The sequence below is a fragment of the Rutidosis leptorrhynchoides genome, chromosome 7 (genome assembly GCF_046630445.1).
Source record: "Rutidosis leptorrhynchoides isolate AG116_Rl617_1_P2 chromosome 7, CSIRO_AGI_Rlap_v1, whole genome shotgun sequence".
In the NCBI taxonomy this organism is placed as follows: domain Eukaryota; kingdom Viridiplantae; phylum Streptophyta; class Magnoliopsida; order Asterales; family Asteraceae; genus Rutidosis; species Rutidosis leptorrhynchoides.
The window spans coordinates 146,084,778-146,110,154 of record NC_092339.1 but is presented as its reverse complement, the minus strand read 5'-3'; the positions used below and the strand labels follow the sequence as shown (position 1 = coordinate 146,110,154).

General features: G+C 35.4%; 1 protein-coding gene across 1 annotated transcript in view; it reads right to left on the bottom strand.

Annotated features, from left to right (window-relative positions):
* The window catches only part of LOC139857373 (carbamoyl phosphate synthase arginine-specific large chain, chloroplastic-like), a 28,592-nt gene extending 27,319 nt beyond the window's left edge, over nucleotides 1–1,273 (bottom strand). Inside the window, exon 1 of the mRNA XM_071846119.1 lies at nucleotides 210–1,273. Coding sequence (XP_071702220.1) covers nucleotides 210–1,253 — 1,044 coding nt within the window. The 5' untranslated portion in view covers nucleotides 1,254–1,273. The remainder of the gene's footprint in view (nucleotides 1–209) is intronic.
* Between the last annotated feature and the right edge of the window lie 24,104 nt (nucleotides 1,274–25,377).

The window sequence follows — 25,377 nt, the reverse complement described above, 5'->3', positions numbered from 1 at the left end:
CCGAGTACTCCCTAAAAAGTCCCGATCGAATACTCTCTCCGAGTAGCGATTTTTGCAATCTTGACAACAAAACTGAAAATCAAATGGTAAACGAAAAACTACTTATTCTGATTATAACCACAAAATGTATAGACTATTAAAAAACATATTATCACGAATATATCAAGTAAGATAATTTATCTTTAAAAGAGAAGGAAAACGATTCTTGCCTTTGTGACAACGTAATCTATAGACGGTTCAAAACTCGCAGGTGTCTTTTTAGTTATATCATTAGGAATCTGATCTAACGAATACCCAACAGATAACTTTGCAGCCATTTTCGCAATTGGAAAACCAGTAGCTTTAGATGCAAGTGCTGATGATCTCGAAACCCTAGGATTCATTTCAATCACCATAACCTCACCGTTTTCAGGATTAACAGCAAACTGTATATTCGACCCGCCACATTCGACACCAATTTCCCTTATAATCGCAATAGAATAATCGCGTAACCGTTGGTACTCTTTATCAGTCAAAGTTTGAGCAGGTGCAACCGTAATCGAATCACCCGTATGCACACCCATTGGATCAATATTCTCAATTGAACATATAATAACCACATTATCAGCCAAATCTCTCATAACTTCAAGCTCATATTCTTTCCATCCTAACAAAGATTTTTCGACCAAAACCTGTGATGTAACACTAGCTGCAAGTCCCGACTTACAAATCGTCTCAAACTCGTCTTTATTATAAGCAATCCCACCTCCCGAACCGCCTAACGTAAAAGCAGGCCGAATAATCAAAGGAAACTCACCAATCTTTTTAGCAATTTCCATACATTCATCGAGTGTTGTACCGATCCCTGAAGGTGGAGTTTTAAGCCCGATTTTCTTCATAGCACCCTTAAACAACTCCCTATCCTCTGCCTTCTTAATAGCATCAAGTTTCGCCCCAATTAACTCGACATTATACTTATCAAGAACACCACTTTCAGCCAACGCCACCGCAAGATTAAGCGCAGTTTGTCCGCCCATCGTAGGTAGGATCGCATCAGGCCGCTCTTTTTCGATAACTTGCTCAACCAACTCAGGTGTCATTGGTTCAATATAAGTCCTATGAGCCAAATCAGGGTCAGTCATGATAGTAGCAGGGTTAGAATTAATAAGAACAATTTCATATCCTTCTTCTTTCAACGCTTTACAAGCTTGCGTACCCGAGTAATCGAATTCGCAAGCTTGCCCAATTACAATGGGCCCAGCACCAAGAATCATAATCTGTTTTATGTCAGTACGTTTACCCAGTACATTTTGTACTTGAGATGCATTGGTGGATGGTGGTGTAGATGAGCTGACATTTGAACAAACAGTTGGTGTGCATGTTGAAAAGGATGATAATTGTGGGGTGATTTTGGAGGGTTTGAATGAGAATAATGAGAAATGTGTAGATTTGTGTTGGGGTTTTGAGGAATTGAGTGTGGTAGGTGATGAAATGAAGAGATTGTTGCAGGGTTTTAAGGAGTACGCCATTGTTGTAGCTGAGAACAATGGTGATGCAGAAGGAAGAAAAATGGTGACTGATGCCAAGTGAGCGGCGGGAGTGTAGAAGTGTTGAGCTTTTGAGCAAGTACACTTGTCCGTTAACACATGTTTCATTTAGGGTACGCGTTGTAATTTTTTTTGTAATTTGTGAAGTTTTGTTTTTTCCATTTATTTTTTCAATTAAATTATTAATTGATAAATTAATTACTAGTTGTTTGTCTTAAAAAGAAAAAAAAAATCATACTATATAATTTTATTTGTATATATACTCTTCTGCATATAGTACATTTTTAAACTTATTTACGGTAATAGATAAACTTTATGACATGAAAAATTTAGAAGAAAATAATAATCATCATTCTTAACTAGAGGAATGAATCTTTTTTCCTAAAAAAATTATTAATTAATTAAAATAGAATGATCCAATCAAGTATAAATGATACAAATTCATTTTAAGAAAATCCTAAAATCTACATGAACAACGAATATTGACTATCTTCAAATACAACCATTCGTTTTTTTTTTTTTTTTTTTTTTTTAAAGGCAAATAATTTTATAGATAAAAAGGAAAACTAGTCAGAAGCTAGCAGTTACAACGATTTTGAGACCGCCTACGGCAACTTAAACATGACAACGATACTAGACAACCTTACAACACGAACACACACAACCTGCGAAATTACGAACCCCATAGTACAACACTTAGATCCAACTATGTGATCAAGCATAGAATAATCGGGTCGGGTTCGATCCATGCTTGACATCATTGAAAGGGGATTTAAGGGTCAATTGAGTTTAACTCTCCTGTCCGAAATACCGTGAATAATCCCTTGCGAGATGAGGATCTCAACAGGGGTGGTTAAACGTAGACCCACCATCGGCGGGTAGTCCGGTCAGCGATGGCTCGCGTCGAGAATAGGGTTTATGTTCAAGGAACCTTACCTGTATATCCAGAATGTCTAGTGAAATTCTATGAGTCCGGTTGCGCGGGTAAGAGAGGCGCTATGTAGATAGCGCGACTGGTTCGTACGTAGATACTAAAAATGGTATGTGTGTAACTTCTTAAAAAACCAGCCCCCTGCCTTGTGATTCGAGTCCGTTATTTATAGCTACAGTGCTGTTTGCTTATTGGAGCCACATGTTCCATATTGCTTTCTTGTCTGCACTACCCGGTCGTTTAGTGGAGGGGACCAGGGAACAGTACTATTGTTTTTTTGCTAGCTGTCAGCCCTTGTACAGAAATCGTGGTAAGTACAGGACACGTCATCTTTATGTAGCGCGCAATTACCAACCTGGCGCACCCTAACGCATATTTACTTGCGCAAAAAGTGCTTTAGCGCGAAGGATGTGCACATGGTGCAAGTGTGATGCGCAGCACGAGCCAATCGAGTATGCGTATCATTAAGTCCCCCCAGTTCGATATTATTCGCAAGTATTGCGTATGGTGTCGAACTCAACTGCCATTAATTCCATAACAGGTGTGACGTGACAACCGTCACATCACCTGTCATGTTGCATTAAATTCTCTCTCCTTTGCTTGTGCTCTGACACGTGTACGGTCAAGATCCATTATGACCGTCTTTTCCCCTTCTATAAATAGAACTTTCTTCATTCATTTTCCACTTTTCTTGCTTTTTTCTTTCTGACATGACTTATCGTGCTGATTTTCCCAACGTTGGCTCTATTCCTTCATCCATCTCCGCCGAATATGTAGGGCATATCTCAAAGTGCTATCCCCCCATGAAATCCCTGTGGCCCGTCGTTCCTGGTCGTTTAGACCGAGACAACCGTGCTCCTAGCGGAAAAGTAGCCGTATATAGTGTAGTTTTTGAGCGGGGAAATATGCGCATTCCGCCCACTAATTTCATCTTGCGCGTGCTTTCTCATTTTAACATTGGCGTGGGTCAGCTGGATCCTGATAGCGCCTGCCGCCTTGTTGTTTTCCAGATGTGGTGTAGGGCGCACAATTTTATTCCTACGGTGAATTTGTTCAAGAACATATTTTCTTTTGAACGGCTTGATACGGGTTGGTTCTCTTTCCGCGACAATGTCCGCTTTACTGATTAACCATCGGAGGAGAATCCACTGGACTGGAAAGAGCGTTTCGTGGATGGCACCTTCATTCCTCTAGAGTTCTCAAATGTGAGTGCTTGGCAATATGGTTTTGACGGGAGCTTAAATACGGCGCCACCTTTAAGTTCAAGCGAAAGTTCAATGTTGGATAAATTTCAAAAGAGTTATGCCGACCTTAAACGTAAAGATTTCGAATTTCAAGTGGGTGACCGCGTGATGTTGAAAGGCGCACCTTGGAAGGGTGTAATACTGTAACAACCCAACCCATATGCAATCGAAATATGCAAATTAAAAATAAATAAATAAATTGTTGTACAGCACAGTGGCGCGGCGCACCACTGACCTGCGCGGCGCGCCAAAACGGCCTGTCCAACTTTTCCTTTTTTGCGAAAAAGATCTCTTGCTTCCCGACACTTTTAGACCAACGCTTTTCACAACATTTTATATTAGTTAAAACTAACACGTTCCAATAATAAAATGAGTTTTACGAGACCGGGCCCATATCGGCCGTTTTACGACTTTCGTACAAAATACAAGTTTTCAATCACATGATTTTTAACACAAAATAAAGCCGAGCATAGCGATTGGGGATACGCTACCCAATCCTAATCAAATCCAAAAGCAAGCCTTCTAAAGCAACTACGCGAGCCACTAGTTCCCACGCTTACCCGAGCCACCTCATCCAAGCAAATCTATAAAAATGTAAACAACGAGAGGGTAAGCTAACGCTTAGTGAGTGAAAATATACTACATACATATATATGCATAAAATGGACACGCCACATAAATAAACAAATACCGCATACCGGAGCATCCAAGCATAAAGGCAAGCTAATCTAAGCATACCGTACGATCACTAAGCAACAAGCTAAATATGCATCAACAAACATAAGTTCACCAACGACGATGTGAACAATGCCAAGAAGCTACACCCGGAGGGTTAGCTACATCACGACAATACAACAATATATATATATATATATAACAATATATAAACGAATAAGGTTAACCCCTTAACCCATTACCGAAATACCAAACACCACAATGAAGATTGGCCGAACTACATGAGCCTTAGTTGTGACGACCCGGGAATTTTCGACCAAATTTAAACTTGATCATTATGTGATCTCAACACGATAAGCAAAGTCTGTAATGTTGAGACTCGAAAATTTTGAAATTTGTTTACATGAATGTATTTAAACCTTTGACCATGTCCAACGATTCACGAACCATTTTATCGTAAATAGAAATGTATATATATATAAATATAAGTATATATATTAATTTGAGTTAATGAAATACAAAGTAACTATTTGAATTAGGAATGTAAGTATTATACATAGTAATTAAGCTATAAATATATATGACTTATATAAATAATTAATATTATATGTATATTGTAATATGTATATATAATAATTATTCAATAAAAGTTGTTATATAATATATTACATGATTAAAAATTACATAAGTAAATATATATACATAATTGTTGAAGTAATATTATTACTTTCACTATATTTATTAAAATACATAACAATATTAATAATATGATGATAAATATAAAAATTTGACATATACATATTGTTATATTATTATTATCATATTAATACTATTATAACTAGTATCAGTATTAATACTAATGACATTAGTGTTATAAATCTTATAATTATCATTATCAGAAATATTATTTGTTATTCTTATTTATAAAATTATTATTAATATAATTAGTATTATTAATATACTTAATTATTAGTTATTAGTTATTAATTATTAATTATTAGAATTATGAATATTATTAGCATTATTATTATTAATTATATTTATTATTACTTATATAACTATTATTAGTGATAATACAAGAATATATTTTTTAAAACAAATTAAAATCAGATGCATGTACTCATACCAAATACTGTACGTATATACTCAGATACATACATAGTAATATATAAAAATACAGTATAAATATATTCAAATATAGATAAATACGTATAGTAATTAAGATAAATCAATTCTATTTCATGTTACTTTCATAACTATTTCTGATTTAGGAAATTGGTACCAATCAGAATCTTTACAATAGGATGAATCCAAATTTTGCTGTTAGCAATCTCACTCAATTCTTATTTTTATATTTATTTTTGTACTTGATGTAATAAAAAAAATCCTGTCGACACCAATGATTTACGAGCATTACAAGAAGCTATGAGATAACAAACAATTTTATATTATCAGTTAACCATCACTTACACCATTAACAGCTCCAAATTATCGAATTAAATCAAAAAATAGGGAGAACGACAGGTCACTGCCCTGTTCTTATCAAAATTTTCAAAACAGATGATTTTGCAATCAATTTCAAATTCGTTAAATGCAGTCATGTTAGGATTCATTTACTAAAACTATCTGCAAGGTATCAAATCCCAATTTCTTTTAACAAGTTTGAATTTGAGAGTCAAAGATAGATTTTCAAAAAGTCAAACTTCTTGTTCATCATAAAATTCGAGTGTAATTGGATGTTTTAGATCAAATTAAGATTACAGAAAGTTTCTAAGAGGTATTTTAAACATAATTCATGTTGTGATCGTGAACTGAAACGTTCTTAAATTCAAGAATCGATTTTGAGTTACAAGTCGTGTTCATCAGGTGTTTTATTTTATATTTATTTATTTCTGATTAATTCAAAAATCAAAATAGGTTAATAATCGATTCTACTTTAATTACGTATACTAAAAAAATAAATAATCGATTCATTAATAGACTGGATTTGATCCTGGTACGATTTTGATAATATGAAGAAGACAGGAGAAATAGACAGTCGGGTTATATGTTATTTTCGTGAGTTTAAATCAGAGAAAATTGATACGGAGTAATGGTTGAGAGTGAGTGTGGGTAACGTCTAGACCTGGGTTCGAATCCCTAATGTTGCAGCAGATTTTTTTTGAGCTTAATTCCTTAAAGGTAATTTATTTTTTTTATTATCATTTTCATATTTATTATTACTTATTATTATTATTGTTATTATAAGTTGTTATTATTATTAGGTTAAAATTTATGATATAATTATTATTAATATCATTTTAGTTATTATTAAGTAAGATCACTAAATGTTATTATTATTATTATTAATATTATTATTAGTACTATTATTATTAATATTATTATTATTATTATTATTATTATTATTATTATTATTATTATTATTATTATTATTATTATTATTATTATTATTATTATTATTATGACTGTTATTGTTATTGTTATGTATTAATAATTATTATTATTAATTCAAGTATTATAGTTATTATTATTACTATTACCATAATACAAGTTATTATTATCAACACAAAAATAAATAATAATAGCATTACATAAATATTAATATTATTGTTATTATTATTAAGACTAGTAACTAGTAATAACTTTAAGCAGTAGTTGTATTAATATATTTTGTATGAATAAAAGAATTAGTATTAAAGCCAGTACTATTATATCATTATTCATAATATTACTAACATTATTACTATCATTATTATTGTTAATAATAATATTAGTATCATTATTATTAAAAATTATAATTTTTCAATTGTGTTATTAGTAAGATTATTGTTATTATTACCATTAGTATAAGTATTACCATTTAAAATTTTATAGTATTATCATTATGTATTATTAGAATGATAACAAATCATTATACGTATTATTATTAATATTATCATGAGCAACATAACTACTATATAATTATTAAGACTATTAATCTAACTAGTAATAGCAGCAAAAGTATTATTTTATAATTAAAAGTATTATCAATAATATCATTATTATTATTAGTATTACTGTTATTAGTAGTATCGTTAAGTTAACAAACAAAGGATATTTATTAAATATATATAAATATATAAATATATAGACATACATATTTAATACAAAACTTAACTATATAAATATGGTTATTTTACTTAATATATGTGTATAAAATGACATATATAGACTATTAACAAAAATGAAACAACTAATAAATAATTATATATATATATATATATATATATATATATATATATATATATATATATATATATATATATATATATATATATATATATATATAATCTTGTTCGATTACAATTACATATATTAATATATATACCAATGATATAGGTTCGTGAATCCGAGGCCAACCCTGCATTGTTCAATGACGTCATATGTATTTTTGCTACAAAATACAGTAGTGTGAGTTTCATTTTCTCCCTTTTTAAATGCTTTTGCAATATATATTTTTGAGACTGAGAATACATGCGCTGCTTTTATAAATGCTTTACGAAATAGACACAAGTGATCGAAACTACATTCTATGGTTGGATTATTAAACCGAATATGCCCTTTTATAGTCTGGTAATCTAAGAATTAGGGAATAGACACCCTAATTGACGCGAATCCTAAAGATAGATCTATCGGGCCCAACAAGCCCCATCCAAAGTACCGGATGCTTTAGTACTTCGAAATTTATATCATGTCCGAAGGAGGATCCCGGAATGATGGGAATATTCTTATATGCATATTGTGAATATCGGTTACCAGGTGTTCAATCCATATGAATGATATTTTGTCTCTATGTATGGGACGTATGTTTATGAGAAATGGAAATATGAAATCTTGTCGTCTATTAAAATTATGAAATGATTATTTATGTTAAACTAATGAACTCACCAACCTTTTGGTTGACACTTTAAAGCATGTTTATTCTCAGGTATGAAAGAAATCTTCCGCTGTGCATTTATTCATCTTAGAGATATTACTTGGAGTCATTCAGGACATATTTTAATAGATGTTGCATTCGAGTCGTTGAGTTCATCAAGATTATTATTAAGTTAATCATATTAGATATATTATGAAATGGTATGCATGCCGTCAACTTTCGATATAATGAAAGATTGTCTTTTCAAAAATGTATGCAATGTTTGTAAAATGTATCATATAGAGGTCAAGTACCTCGCGATGAAATCAATTTTTGTGAATCGTTTATAATCGATATGGACTACGTCCGGATGGATTAGGACGGGTCGTTTCAGTTAGTAATTCGAAACCACACGAGATTACTATCTTCAACAAGACAACATCGAGGTTGGCCGAACTACACGAGCCTTAGTAATCCGAAACCACACAAGATTACTACCTAATAAGATGACCGAACTACACGCGTCATCGGGAATCCGAACTACACGCGACTCACTTCTCAACATCAAAACCTTTCGCCATTGGGGTTATATCATCCACATCACAACCATGTGTGATAATGTACACACCAAATGTGTACTTCGCCAAAGGTGATCAACCAAAATGCACAACCGTGCCAATTGGACCTATACACAAGTCCATCAAAACCACCTATATGTGAAGTGAGCTCTATAGCCGAGAATCACTTCACCCGACCCGCACCCATCCTACACATACATATGCACATAGGACATTAACACTCACCTTGTCGCCTTGATGAACGCTTCTGAATAATCCGGAACTCGCCGAAGGAATGTACCTATTCCATTATCATAAATACCACAACACAATTAGGATGGATTTACAAACCAACCCAATTCGACACTTAGTGCAATTTTGACCCAATTGCACTTCCAAGCACAAACCGTGCCCAAACTAACCAATAATCACTAACACAAGTGATAATGGTCCTAATATGCCAATTAAACCCGAACACAAGTGTTAAACACTTATCGTTCTCAAAATCGCCCATAAATCCTAATTTTGACCCATAAAGTCAAAATCTCACCAATTACAAGTTTTGACACCAAAACATATTTAACTTGGTTTTATACTTCAACTTAATTCATTTTAAGTTTATAAACCTCATCGAATCGACATTCGGGTCATAATCATCAACAAACCCTAACTTTGACTCTAGTCAAAATTAGTCAACCATAAGAACCCTAAAGGTCTCTAATACATCAATAATCACTAATACTAGTGATTATACACCATTCTCAAGTCTTAAACATGGTTAAATCATTAACTAACCCAAAACCCACCTTTAACACTTATAAACCCAAATCTTGGTGTTAATCTTCAATTAACAACTAAATGGGTTCCATCTATGAATCATACAATCAAAAGCCCCAAATTTGAATGATGAACACAAAAACGAAAATCAGAGTTAGAGCTTACCACTAGTATCACCGCGTAGCTAAGAACAAGGAGAACAAACTTGTCTACTACGCCAAAGATCAAAACCCGCTTCTTCCTTTCCAAAAATCTCTTTGAATCAAATGGGTGTTTGAGCTCTTGAGAGAAATATGAAAAGAAAAGGAAAAAGAAATGAATAAATGAAATGGGTGGAGGAGGTTAAGTCCTCAAATCTGGCTCAAACACGAAAAGACTGAAATGCCCTTTTAAAAACTCTAAAATAACAAAAGGGTCTGCCAGCGACATATGGCGCGGCGCGCCATGACCCCGCGCGGCGCGCGACTGGGCAGAATCAGAATCCAGGTCTTACAACTCTCCCCCACTTAAACTCGATCACGTCCTCGTGATCTTCACCACTTAACCAATCTGGACCTACTCAATTGTCCTCAATCATATGTCCCAATCCGAACTTTCCTAGACAATTCTTCCCAATGAATCACCTCTAATAACTAAAATCGTCACCCGCGATTTATCAAACCCGTAATCCCGAGCACTAAAACCATGCTCAATCCCTCACACCGGGAAATACTCAACCAGTCTCGAACCGAGATATCAACCCCTAGCATACCATACCAAGTACATCGCTAGTAACCACCACACATCAAAATAAAGTCAACCATCTAAACCGACGAAGACCGAAAAGAAGCGAATCCTTACGGATTACCCTTAACACTAAACATCCCTTGTAGTGCACAATACGACCAATACGCAACTACTGTAACATCATAATCCAACGGTTAAAACCGATAGCGCCCAAAATGATTATGGCAACGCTAGATCCCAAGGTGTACAAAATCGACTATTGTCACACCCGTAACAACATGTGAGCGAAACACGGCTATCGCATCACTAATCATATAACATGGTCCTCGCGACCCCACTATTGGTGTATCAAACGACCAATAGATCAAACATCATGGCCCTCACGACCCCACCATCGGTGTATAAAATAACCGATAGATCACACAACACGAAGGCTGGCCGAAAACTACACGCGCCTTAGTGAATCTGAAACCACACGCGACTCACTACCTTCACCTCAACAGCAATCGGGATTGGCCGAACTACACGCGCCTTAGTGAATCCGAACTACACGAGAGTCACTATCCCAGAGGAATGACCGAACTACATGAGTCATTTGTGAATCCGAACTATACGAGACTCACTCCTCAATACAATGACCGAAACCACACGAGTCATTTGTGAATCCGAACTACACGCGACTCACTTCCACAATAAGATGATCGAAATCACACGCGTCATCGTGAATCCGAAACCACACGCGATCCACTACCATGATGAAGTCAGCGGACCCCGAAGGTCATGCTCCACCAATCTCAACACCGGATGAAGTCAGCGGACACCGTCAACGGCCATGCTTCACCGATATAGCACCACGCTCATGATGAAGTCAGCGGACCCCGAAGGTCATGCTTCACCAATCAACGATCTCATGATGAAGTCAGCGGACCCCGAAGGTCATGCTTCATCAATCACCAATACCATGATGAAGTCAGCGGACCTCGAAGGTCATGCTTCATCAATCAACGCCCTTTTGGCCTAGAACGACGAGTAGCGTAACATCGCGCTCTGCTACGCCATAGTGAATCCTAAAGGATACCACTAACCATTCACACAATCGAGCAAGAACTACCTATATCGAACATAGGCACAAAACAACACTTCCCCAAGAGAGAACCCGACACGCACATCCCTTAACCGAGGGATTTCACCTTGCTCGCCAAACACGTCCTCTATCTCTCAACGAGATTTACCACATTACCACCTCAGTGGTAATTTACATCCAAATCATAAGTACAATTTAACCGAAATTGTACTCCACCACAAATCGACCAAAACTAGGTCTCGACAAAATTTTCGGATTTACCAAAAACATCATCCGAAATCTCCCACTAAAACTTCCTCGGGCGGGAGTGTAACTCCCCCACTTGGAACTACGTTCCATATCCGCACCTCGTACAACCGTATAATGCTACCAAAGGTAGACTTTACCAACAATTGGGTTCACACGACCCATCACCATCTCTTGCTCCAACCTTGAGGATACCAAGGATCTTAACCTATCCTTAAACACTTCGAACGAAAAGTGTACCACCAATTACACAAACCATACCCTCGCAATCATCCAATTGCTTTAGTTTGTCAACTTCCACCTTGTCACTCATGTACCTAAGGGTTTCACTTCGGTACCCTAAGTACAATGTAACCACAACATAATCGGAGTCGAACACCATGCTAGTAGGTATAAAAGAGGCACCTAATGTCGCGTCACGTAGACTCCTTTACCAACGTACATCGAGATCCAAAACACTCGATTTCAAGGGTTTCATCCCACCCGTCGAACCTCATGGTTCATCAACTCCAACACACAAGCGAACACGCGCTTAACAATCGAACACCAAAACTCATTTCCATGGCTTGGTAGAAACATTTCCCAAATACTAAGGAATGCATGGTTGCACCAATGCTTACGCCCTTCGCCCGTTAATCAAACGTCACCATAGGGTACTTCCATTAGGAACGTCACCCATAACAACAATATGCACAACACAAGGCATTTTACAACTCAAACACAAACGTCACTTAATAAATAATCAAAGGACGTATTTATTTAAAACGAAACGTACCTTAACGTCTCCTTGTTGCACCCATCCCGGCAACTTGGGACATTCCGACTTACGATGTCCTTCTTCTTGGCAGTTGAAGCACACCATGCCATCACCCTTTGGTATCGAACATTCCCAAGACTTGTGACCCCTCTTGCCACAATTGTAACATCTAGACGCACTAGAATCCGGTATACCCGTTCATGTACCACCCGTGCTCACACTTGAACCCTTAGCCCTCTTACTCGGAGTACCATACGAAACAACCCTTCTTTCACTTGAAGGTTCACTCTTCTTGGATCGTGAATACGACTCGAAACCTCTAGCCAAGGCGAATAATTCCGCAAATGATTTCGCTTGACCCCGGCTAATTTTACTCTTCAAGTCATCTGATGTGTGCGAGGTGTACTAGGAAATAGTATTATTTTTTTACAACGAAATACTATTAAATACGATACAATTTACACAAGATATTTATTTATTTATAGAATGGATATACCTAAACCTTGCTACAACACTTATAGGCAGTGTACCTAATCGTACAGTAGTGTAGTTTTTAGTAAGTCCGGTTCGTTCCACAAGGATCTTTTAAACAAGCTTAACGCTATATTAGTTTTAACTTATAATTGTAAAAATACAAAAATATATATAAGTAGTATTATTATTATAAAGGGGGTTTTTACCGTTTAATGACCGGTTTGTCGAATTTAAAACTTTAGTCGCAGTTAAAACCTAATGTAAAATATTAAAAATAAATATAACTTAATTTAAAGCGTAAAGTAAATAACGATAATGAAATTGCGATAAATAAAAGTGCGATAAAATAAAATTGCGATAATTAAAGAGTATGATAATTAAAAATTCAATTAAATAAAATGACAATAAATAAAAGTGCGATAATTAAAAGTGCAATTAAATATGAAATAAAAGAATTATGCTTATTTAAACTTCCATAATCATGATGTTTGACGTGTTGATTTTTAGTTTATTCCCATGGGTTAATTGTCCTTTGTCCTGAATTATTCGATATGTCCATATGGATTTGTCCATAATAGTCCATCAGTCATAATCATAAAGTGCGAAAGTTTTCGTCAAATTATTCTTATTCCCGAAGTTAAATATTCCAACTAATTGGGGATTCGAATTGTAACAAGGTCTTAATACTTTGTTTAATGAATACACCAGGTTATCGACTGCGTATAGTCCAAGGTTTTACTACTTTGTTAACAATTACACCAATTACCCTTGAATGTAATCCACCCCCGTTTCAACAAATCTATTAACTATTAATCCATTTCCGTATCCGGTAAAATGAACAATTATTGGTATTTATAGATATCCCGCCCACCGTACCCAGTCAAGCGTATGTGGTTATATATAAATACATCAAATTATAAGTCTATATATTAAATTAACGAGGTATCGTTTAGTTAAAATAAAACCCATTAATAGCCCATAGTCTAATTTCCACAAGTGTCGTTCTTTTATCCAAACCCAAATTATGGTCCAAAGCCCAATTACCCAATTTTAATATTTAGCCCAACATCACGATTACTTCAGCATTAAATAAGCATAATAATAACTTAGCTACGAGACATTAAATTAAAAATAACATTAACCATAACTTACAGTGATTAAAAATAGCGTAGCGTTACACGGACAGAATTTCGACGTATACCCTTACAACATTCGCTAACATACCCTTATTATTAGAATTTAAAATTAAAATTAAAATTATAATATAAATATAAATATAAATATATATATAAATATATATATATATATATATATATATATATATATATATATATATATATATATATATATATATATATATATATATATACGTGAGTGAGATAGAGAGATGGATGGATATATATTGTGTTCACCAAACTGCGAATTTATAGGCATGTGGCCAACTTTTCAGGGCCATGCGATCGCATGCTTTTCCTTCTTCCTGGCCATGCGGTCGCATGGCCAGCTGTATGAGTTCACATGTCTTTGTTTCTTTCTTTGCCGACGGTTTATAATAATATATATAATATATAAATAATTTTAATAATTATTTAAATATTATATTATATTTATGTGCCTAGTTGACTCGTAATTTTTAGTCCGTTGCGTCGAGCGTTGAGAGTTGACTTTGGTCCCGGTTCCGGATTTTCGAACGTCCTTGCGTATAATTTAATATCTTGTACTTTGCGTTTCGCGTCTTGTACTCTTGTAATTTTGAGACGTTTCTTATCAATAATTGGAACCACTTTGATTGTACTTTGTACTTTTGAGCTTTTTGGTCGTTTGCGTCTTCAATTCGTCGAATCTGTCTTTTGTCTTCACCTTTTATTATTTAAACGAAAATCACTTGTATATAGAACAGTTGCAACTAAAAGCTTATCTTTCTTGAGGGATAATGCTATGAAATATATGTTCGTTTTTAGCATTATCAAATATTCCCACACTTGAGCGTTGCTTGTCCTCAAGCAATATAGTCTTGAAATAAAAATACTAGAATCACTTCTTTATTCTTCACACTTTGTACATCAGTGATTTCTATACGGCGGTATAAACAATGGTAGTAACGATGTGGTTTACAGTCCCACATGACTATGAAAATTTAGATCCATTAAGGAAATTGGATCTTTATGAAAACATTTGATCTTTTGAAAATTAAATCTAGCTTTTACCCTAGATAAGTTTTCTGGAATAACCCTTCACCGGTGTTGCAAAATTGTTTTTGTGAGTTTGGTGGGTTTCAAATTTGAAAATTTTAGCTCAAAACTTGCGGTTTTGTGTCACCCACTTGCTAACCTTGTATTGGGAAAGCAACACGTCCAGTATACTTGCTCCGTATATTACCTTTCGATAAACTACCGCCCGGTTGTAAAGGAAAGCGTTGACCAAGCAACTGTTAAGGCAATGTCCCCTGACATGCTTTTAATTATGGTCTATAACGTGTCGGATGCAATTACTATCCTTAGTAGGAGCAATAGTAAAGCTCACCCTTATAATTTTTCGGTCTGGTACAAGGTCCTGTCTTTGACCATGCTATGCAACCACCGTTCTTACGGTTGACACCCAATTTGGTTCAGGTGACCTAATGAATTCCAGGTGAATTCCTAGGATTTTACGTTCAATGGTAATGAACGCATTAAAAATGGGTTTTCAAAAAATAAATCGGTTTGTAATTTTGATCAAAATATTTTCTCGTTCAAGCTCGAGTTTAGATATCATTGAATTCCATGAGTTTGTAATTCTCAATCTTTAAGGTCAATCTCAAGGATTGAGTAATATCAGTCTTAAAAGCCGATTTTTGATCTTTTAAGGAGATTATCCTTTCTGGGGGTCTGATTCATTAGTCTTATCAAGCTAATTTGCACGGCGTCCTCCCCATTTTACGAGACAGATCCTCTCATGGTTAGGATAAGTCTGACCACTTGACGACCCTGTTTGATGTTGAGGTCCGTGGATTTCCTGCTGATTTTAGTGATGACTTTTCTAGATTGTTCGTCAACCTACAGCTGGTCTGGACGACAACTTCCTGACCTAAATCAAGAAGCGCGTTGTAGTGACCCGAACTTTTCCATGTTTATATATATTAATTGAGATTGATATTTACATGATTAAATGTTTCCAACATGTTAAGCAATCAAACTTGTTAAGACTTGATTAATTGAAATATGTTTCATATAGACAATTGACCACCCAAGTTGACCGGCGATTCACGAATGTTAAAACTTGTAAAAACGACATGACGATATATATATGGATATACATATGGTTAACATGAGATTATGATAAGTAAGTATCTCCATAAGTATATTAACAATGAGTTATATACATATAAACAAGACTACTAACTTAAGGATTTCGAAACGAGACATATATGTAACGATTATCGTTGTAACAACATTTAAATATATATATATATCATATTAAGATATATTAATATAGCATAATATCATGATAATATAATAATTTAACATCTCATTAGATATAATAAACAATGGGTTAACAACATTAATTGAGATCGTTAACTTAAAGGTTTCAAAACAACACTTACATGTAACGACTAACGATGACTTAACGACTCAGTTAAAATGTATATACATGTAGTGTATTTAGATGTATTAAAATACTTTTGGAAGACTTCAAGACATATATCAAAACACTCATACTTAACGAAAATGGTTACAGTTACTTTCCCATTATTTTCTTTCATCAATAATTCTAGTCGTATTCTTACCCGTATTATATACAGCTTCAAAACGTACTTACTATGGGTATATACCAATAGGAACTAGCATGGAATTCCACTCTTGATTATGTCATGTATGACTAATCAATTTTAACTTCTACCATGAGCTAGTCAACTAACTAGAACTCCTTTTAACCCCACTCACCACTCACCAATTACCACTCATCATTCACTCCATTTCACTTCCAATTCTCTTTCTAATTCTCTCTCAACACACCCACACTATTATGAATGTATTTTTCCAGTAGTTAATCATCATCTTCATCAAAAATCACTTCAAGAATCAAGCTATAATCATCATAGGAAGAACACTTCAAGAACACTTCAAAAATCCCTTCAAGTTTACTAATTTACTTCCAAGCTTTCTAATCCATTCCAAGTAATCATATAAGATCAAGAAACCTTTGTTATATACAGTAGGTTATCTTTCTTATTCAAGTTAATATTCATATTCAAACTTTGATTCAATTTCTATAACTATAAACTATCTTAATTCGAGTAAAAATCTTACTTGAACTTGTTTTTGTGTCATGATCCTACTTCAAGAACTTTCAAGCCATCCAAGATCCTTTGAAGCTAGATCATTTCTTGTCACTTCCAGTAGGTTTACCTACTAAACTTGAGGTAGTAATGATGTTCATAACATCATTCGATTCATATATATAAAACTATCTTATTCGAAGGTTTAAACTCCTAATCACTAGAACATAGTTTAGTTAATTCTAAACTTGTTCGCAAACAAAAGTTAATCCTTCTAATTTGACTTTTAAAATTAACTAAACACATGTTATATATCTATATGATATGCTAACTTAATGATTTAAAACCTGGAAACACGAAAAACACCGTAAAACCGGATTTACGCCGTCGTAGTAACACCGCGGGCTGTTTTGGGTTAGTTAATTAAAAACTATGATAAACTTTGATTTAAAAGTTGTTATTCTGAGAAAATGATTTTTATTATGAACATGAAACTATATCCAAAAATTATGGTTAAACTCAAAGTGGAAGTATGTTTTCTAAAATGGTCATCTAGACGTCGTTCTTTCGACTGAAATGACTACCTTTACAAAAATGACTTGTAACATATTTTTCTGACTATAAACCTATACTTTTTCTGTTTAGATTCATAAAATAGAGTTCAATATGAAACCATAGCAATTTGATTCACTCAAAACGGATTTAAAATGAAGAAGTTATGGGTAAAACAAGATTGGATAATTTTTCTCATTTTAGCTACGTGAAAATTGGTAACAAATCTATTCCAACCATAACTTAATCAACTTGTATTGTATATTATGTAATCTTGAGATACCATAGACACGTATACAATGTTTCGACCTATCATGTCGACACATCTATATATATTTCGGAACAACCATAGACACTCTATATGTGAATGTTGGAGTTAGCTATACAGGGTTGAGGTTGATTCCAAAATATATATAGTTTGAGTTGTGATCAATACTGAGATACGTATACACTGGGTCGTGGATTGATTCTAGATAATATTTATCAATTTATTTCTGTACATCTAACTGTGGACAACTAGTTGTAGGTTACTAACAAGGACAGCTGACTTAATAAACTTAAAACATCAAAATATATTAAAAGTGTTGTAAATATATTTTGAACATACTTTGATATATATGTATATATTGTTATAGGTTCGTGAATCAACCAGTGGCCAAGTCTTACTTCAAGACGAAGTAAAAATCTGTGAAAGTGAGTTATAGTCCCACTTTTAAAATCTAATATTTTTGGGATGAGAATACATGCAGGTTTTATAAATGATTTACAAAATAGACACAAGTACGTGAAACTACATTCTATGGTTGAATTATCGAAATCGAATATGCCCCTTTTTATTAAGTCTGGTAATCTAAGAATTAGGGAACAGACACCCTAATTGATGCGAATCCTAAAGATAGATCTATTGGGCCTAACAAACCCCATCCAAAGTACCGGATGCTTTAGTACTTCGAAATTTATATCATATCCGAAGGGTGTCCCGGAATGATGGGGATATTCTTATATATGCATCTTGTTAATGTCGGTTACCAGGTGTTCACCATATGAATGATTTTTATCTCTATGTATGGGATGTGTATTGAAATATGAAATCTTGTGGTCTATTGTTACGATTTGATATATATAGGTTAAACCTATAACTCACCAACATTTTTGTTGACGTTTAAAGCATGTTTATTCTCAGGTGAATATTAAGAGCTTCCGCTGTTGCATACTAAAATAAGGACAAGATTTGGAGTCCATGTTTGTATGATATTGTGTAAAAACTGCATTCAAGAAACTGATTTCGATGTAACATATTTGTATTGTAAACCATTATGTAATGGTCGTGTGTAAACAGGATATTTTAGATTATCATTATTTGATAATCTACGTAAAGCTTTTTAAACCTTCATTTATAAAATAAAGGTTATGGTTTGTTTTAAAAATGAATGCAGTCTTTGAAAAACATCTCATATAGAGGTCAAAACCTCGCAACGAAATCAATTAATATGGAACGTTTTTAATCAATAAGAACGGGACATTTCAGTTGGTATCCGAGCGTTGATCTTAGAGAACCAGAACTTTGCATTAGTGTGTCTTATCGAGTTTGTTAGGATGCATTAGTGAGTCTGGACTTCGACCGTGTTTACTTGAAAAATGATTGCTTAACAAATTTTGTTGGAAACTATATATTTTTAACATGTGAATATTATGTGATATATTAATCTCTTAACGCGTTTGATATTATGTGATAGATGTCTACCTCTAGAACAAGTCCCATTGACTCACCTAATAATAATAAAGAGTCAAATGTAAATTGGAATGATTCGTAGACTGATTCACAAGTTCCCGAAGAGGAACCGGAAGAAGAGTCGGAACCAGAAGAAGAATCGGAACCGGAAGAAGAATCGGAACCGGATGAAGAAATAGAACCGGTGGGGGAAATAATAAAACGGTTAAGTAAAAGAAAATCCTCAACCAACCGACCAAGGTTAATTATGGTCAATGGTGTTTCCGCTAAGGAAGCAAAATATTGGGAGGATTACCAATTCTCCGATGAATCGGATTCTGACGAGAATTCCGATGATGTTATAGAAATTACCCCAACTGAATTTAAAAAGGCAAAAGAAAATAATAAGGGAAAGGGCATAAAAATAGAGAAATCTAATTCCAACCCCGATGAACTTTATATGTATCGTCAACCCCCGAAGTCCTTAAGTTGTAACAATGACCCGGGAACCTCTAAACCACCAGGTTTTTCTAAACCAATGTGGAAAACGACGGCTCGTATTAGGGGAACATCATATATCCCTAGAAACTTGGCAAAACGAACCAAAACCGAAGAATAAGAAACAAGCGAGTCGGAATAAGATAGTTGTATTCGTGTGGTGTAATATATGTAATATAGTGTGCTTATGCTTTATGATATATGTAAAAATTGCTTGTATTAATAAGTATTTTTTTTATGAATCTAACTCTTGTCTATTTTACAGTATAAAAACACAAAATGGATAGACAACCCAATATTTTAAGAGACCTACCCGGAGACATGATTGATGAAATCTTGTCTAGAGTCGGTCAGAATTCTTCGGCACAACTATTTAAGGCGAGATCAGTTTGTAAGACATTCGAAGAACGTTCCAAGAATGCCTTGGTTTATAAAAGGCTTTCGTTCGAAAGATGGGGGATATCACATTGGGAAATCCATAAGTTACGATGTGTTTACTTTGACGCATATATTGCGGGGAACCCAAATGGTATTTTATGCAATGGGTTAAGAAATTATTTTGACTCAATATATCCGAATATTGGACTTCGTGATTTAGAAAAAGCGGCTAACATGCAACATAAAGAAGCATGTTATGCTTACGGATTAGTAATGTTTGCTTCTCACCAAAGTGAGAACAAGAACATCGGCCTACAACTATTAAACAAAACGTTCCCACAAGTGACGGAGTCGGTAATTGGGGTAAGAAATGAGGTTTTTAGATTGTTACGGGACTGTTGGACATTACGTAACCCTCGTCCCTTTGACGACGTTACAACACGCTGTCTTATCAACGGCCATAACGGTTATGTTCCACAAGACCAAGGATGGGAAGTAGTCCTAGTAAAACCAGAATGCATGACTTGTTTCTGGACGTATGAATTACGTGTCTTTATTGCCTTTGCTGAACGACTTGTGTACTAGCTAGAATTATCTTCATAACTAACTTGTATCAAAGTTATTGTGTGCTATATTTCATGCTTTATGTAAAATAAGCGGTATTGTAAGTTTGTAAAATATTGTATAAAAGTTTGAACGCGAAATATTATTATAATCAGTTTTTCATATAGAATTGTAGTAGTTGAATTGTATATTAGCTACTAAGTATGAACTTAACGGGTAGGTACTACCCGAATTTAAACTTATAAAACGCTAATATGAAGAAAAAGCTTTTATAAATGAGTTCATATTATGCTACGAAATACTATTAACTACTCTTAATATTCCGTATGATTAACTTGTTCCATTTGACTATTTTGAAGGAAATGGCACCAACTACTCGACACACCGTGAATATGAATGAAGAGGAATTCCGTACTTTTCTAGCTTCAAACATAGCCGCAGTACAGGTTGCGCTACATACCAACAATAACCTTGGATCTAGCAGTACAGAAAATCGTGTAGGATGCACCTACAAAGAATTCACTGCCGGCAAACCTTTGGAATTTGATGGAACCGAAGGACCGATCGGATTGAAACGGTGGACCGAGAAGGTCGAATCGGTGTTTGCCATAAGTAAGTGTACTGAAGAGGACAAAGTAAAGTATGCTACGCATACCTTCACAGGTTCTGCGTTAACATGGTGGAATACCTATCTAGAGCAAGTGGGACAAGATGATGCGTACGCACTACCGTGGTCAGCATTCAAGCACTTGATGAACGAGAAGTACCGTCCCAGAACCGAGGTCAATAAGCTCAAGACAGAACTTAGAGGGTTACGAACCCAAGGATTTGATATTACCATGTACGAAAGACGATTAACAGAATTGTGCCTATTGTATCCGGGAGCATTCGAAGATGAGGAAGAGAAGATCGACGCGTTTGTGAAAGGATTACCGGAAAGAATCCAAGAAGATATAAGTTCACACGAGCCCGCCTCCATACAACAGGCATGTAGAATGGCTCACAAACTAGTGAACCAGATTGAAGAAAGAATTAAAGAACAGACTGCTGAAGAGGCCAATGTGAAGCAAGTCAAAAGAAAGTGGGAGGAAAACGGTGATAAGAATCACCAATACAACAACAACAGCAATTACAACAATAATCGCAACAATTATCCCAACAATCGCAACATCAATCGCAACTACAACAAACGGCCCAACAACAACAACAACAACAACAACAACAGCAACTACAACAATCATCCCAACAACAATAATAACCGCAACAACAATAACAATCAGAAGCAGCTATGCCAAAGGTGTGAAAAGTATCACTCGGGGTTCTGCACCAAATATTGCAACAAGTGTAAAAGAAATGGTCATAGCGCGGCGAAGTGTGAGGTCTACGGACCAGGGGTTAATAGAACGAAAGGAACAAATGGTGTCGGAATGAGTAATGGCGGAGCAAGTAGTGTCGGAGCAAGTTATGCCAATGTAGTTTGTTATAAATGTGGAAAACCGGGCCACATAATTAGAAATTGCCCGAACCAGGAGAACACGAATGGACAAGGCCGCAGAAGAGTTTTCAATATTAATGCGGCAGAGGCACAGGAAGACCCGGAGCTTGTTACGGGTACGTTTCTTATTGACAATAAATCTGCTTACGTTTTATTTGATTCGGGTGCGGATAGAAGCTATATGAGTAGAGATTTTTGTGCTAAATTAAGTTGTCCATTGACGCCTTTGGATAGTAAATTTTTACTCGAATTAGCAAATGGTAAATTAATTTCAGCAGATAATATATGTCGGAATCGAGAAATTAAACTGGTTAGCGAAACATTTAAGATTGACTTGATACCAGTAGAGTTAGGGAGTTTTGATGTGATAATCGGTATGGACTGATTGAAAGAAGTGAAAGCAGAGATCGTTTGTTACAAAAATGCAATTCGCATTATACGAGAAAAAGGAAAACCCTTAATGGTGTACGGAGAAAAGGGCAACACGAAGCTACATCTTATTAGTAATTTGAAGGCACAAAAACTAATAAGAAAAGGTTGCTATGCTGTTCTAGCACACGTCGAGAAAGTACAAACTGAAGAAAAGAGCATCAATGATGTTCCCGTCGCAAAAGAATTTCCCGATGTATTTCCGAAAGAATTACCGGGATTACCCCCACATCGATCCGTTGAATTTCAAATAGATCTTGTACCAGGAGCTGCACCAATAGCTCGTGCTCCTTACAGACTCGCACCCAGTGAGATGAAAGAACTGCAAAGCCAATTACAAGAACTTTTAGAGCATGGTTTCATTCGACCAAGCACATCACCGTGGGGAGCTCCTGTTTTGTTTGTCAAGAAGAAAGATGGTACATTCAGGTTGTGTATCGACTACCGAGAGTTGAACAAACTTACCATCAAGAACCGCTACCCACTACCGAGAATCGACGACTTATTTGATCAACTACAAGGCTCGTCTGTTTATTCAAAGATTGACTTACGTTCTGGGTATCATCAAATGCGGGTGAAAGAAGATGATATTCCAAAGACTACTTTCAGAACACGTTACGGTCATTACGAGTTTATGGTCATGCCATTTGGTTTAACTAATGCACCAGCTATGTTCATGGACCTTATGAACCGAGTGTGTGGACCATACCTTGACAAGTTTGTCATCGTTTTCAATGATGACATACTTATTTACTCAAAGAATGGCCAAGAACACGGTGAACATTTGAGAAAGGTGTTAGAAGTATTGAGGAAGGAAGAATTGTACGCTAAATTTTCAAAGTGTGCATTTTGGTTGGAAGAAGTTCAATTCCTCGGTCACATAGTGAACAAAAAAGGTATTAAGGTGGATCCGGCAAAGATAGAAACTGTTGAAAAGTGGGAAACCCCGAAAACTCCGAAACACATACGCCAGTTTTTAGGACTAGCTGGTTACTACAGAAGGTTCATCCAAGACTTTTCCAGAATAGCAAAACCCTTGACTGCATTAACGCATAAAGGGAAGAAATTTGAATGAAAGGATGAACAAGAGAAAGCGTTTCAGTTATTGAAGAAAAAGCTAACTACGGCACCTATATTGTCATTGCCTGAAGGGAATGATGATTTTGTGATTTATTGTGACGCATCAAAGCAAGGTCTCGGTTGTGTATTAATGCAACGAACGAAGGTGATTGCTTATGCGTCTAGACAATTGAAGATTCAAGAGCAAAATTATACGACGCATGATTTGGAATTAGGCGCGGTTGTTTTTGCATTAAAGACTTGGAAGCACTACTTATATGGGGTCAAAAGTATTATATATACCGACCACAAAAGTCTTCAACACATATTTAATCAGAAACAACTGAATATGAGGCAGCGTAGGTGGATTGAATTGTTAAATGATTACGACTTTGAGATTCGTTACCACCCGGGGAAGGCAAGTGTGGTAGCCGATGCCTTGAGCAGGAAGGACAGAGAACCCATTCGAGTAAAATCCATGAATATAATGATTCATAATAACCTTACTACTTAAATAAAGGAGGCGCAACAAGGAGTTTTAAAAGAAGGAAATTTAAAGGATGAAATACCCAAAGGATCGGAGAAGCATCTTAATATTCGGGAAGACGGAACCCGGTATAGGGCTGAAAGGATTTGGGTACCAAAATTTGGAGATATGAGAGAAATGGTACTTAGAGAAGCTCATAAAACCAGATACTCAATACATCCTGGAACGGGGAAGATGTACAAGGATCTCAAGAAACATTTTTGGTGGCCGGGTATGAAAGCCGATGTTGCTAAATACGTAGGAGAATGTTTGACGTGTTCTAAGGTCAAAGCTGAGCATCAGAAACCATCAGGTCTACTTCAACAACCCGAAATCCCAGAATGGAAATGAGAAAACATTACCATGGATTTCATCACTAAATTGCCAAGGACTGCAAGTGGTTTTGATACTATTTGGGTAATAGTTGATCGTCGCACCAAATCAGCACACTTCCTGCCAATAAGAGAAGATGACAAGATGGAGAAGTTAGCACGACTGTATTTGAAGGAAGTCGTCTCCAGACATGGAATACCAATCTCTATTATCTCTGATAGGGATGGCAGATTTATTTCAAGATTCTGGCAGACATTACAGCAAGCATTAGGAACTCGTCTAGACATGAGTACTGCCTATCATCCACAAACTGATGGGCAGAGTGAAAGGACGATACAAACGCTTGAAAACATGCTACGAGCATGTGTTATTGATTTCGGAAACAGTTGGGATCGACATCTACCGTTAGCAGAATTTTCCTACAACAACAGCTACCATTCAAGCATTGAGATGGCGCCGTTTGAAGCACTTTATGGTAGAAAGTGCAGGTCTCCGATTTGTTGGAGTGAAGTGGGGGATAGACAGATTACGGGTCCGGAGATTATACAAGAAACTACCGAGAAGATCATCCAAATTCAACAACGGTTGAAAACCGCCCAAAGTCGACAAAAGAGCTACGCTGACATTAAAAGAAAAGATATAGAATTTGAAATTGGAGAGATGGTCATGCTTAAAGTTGTAC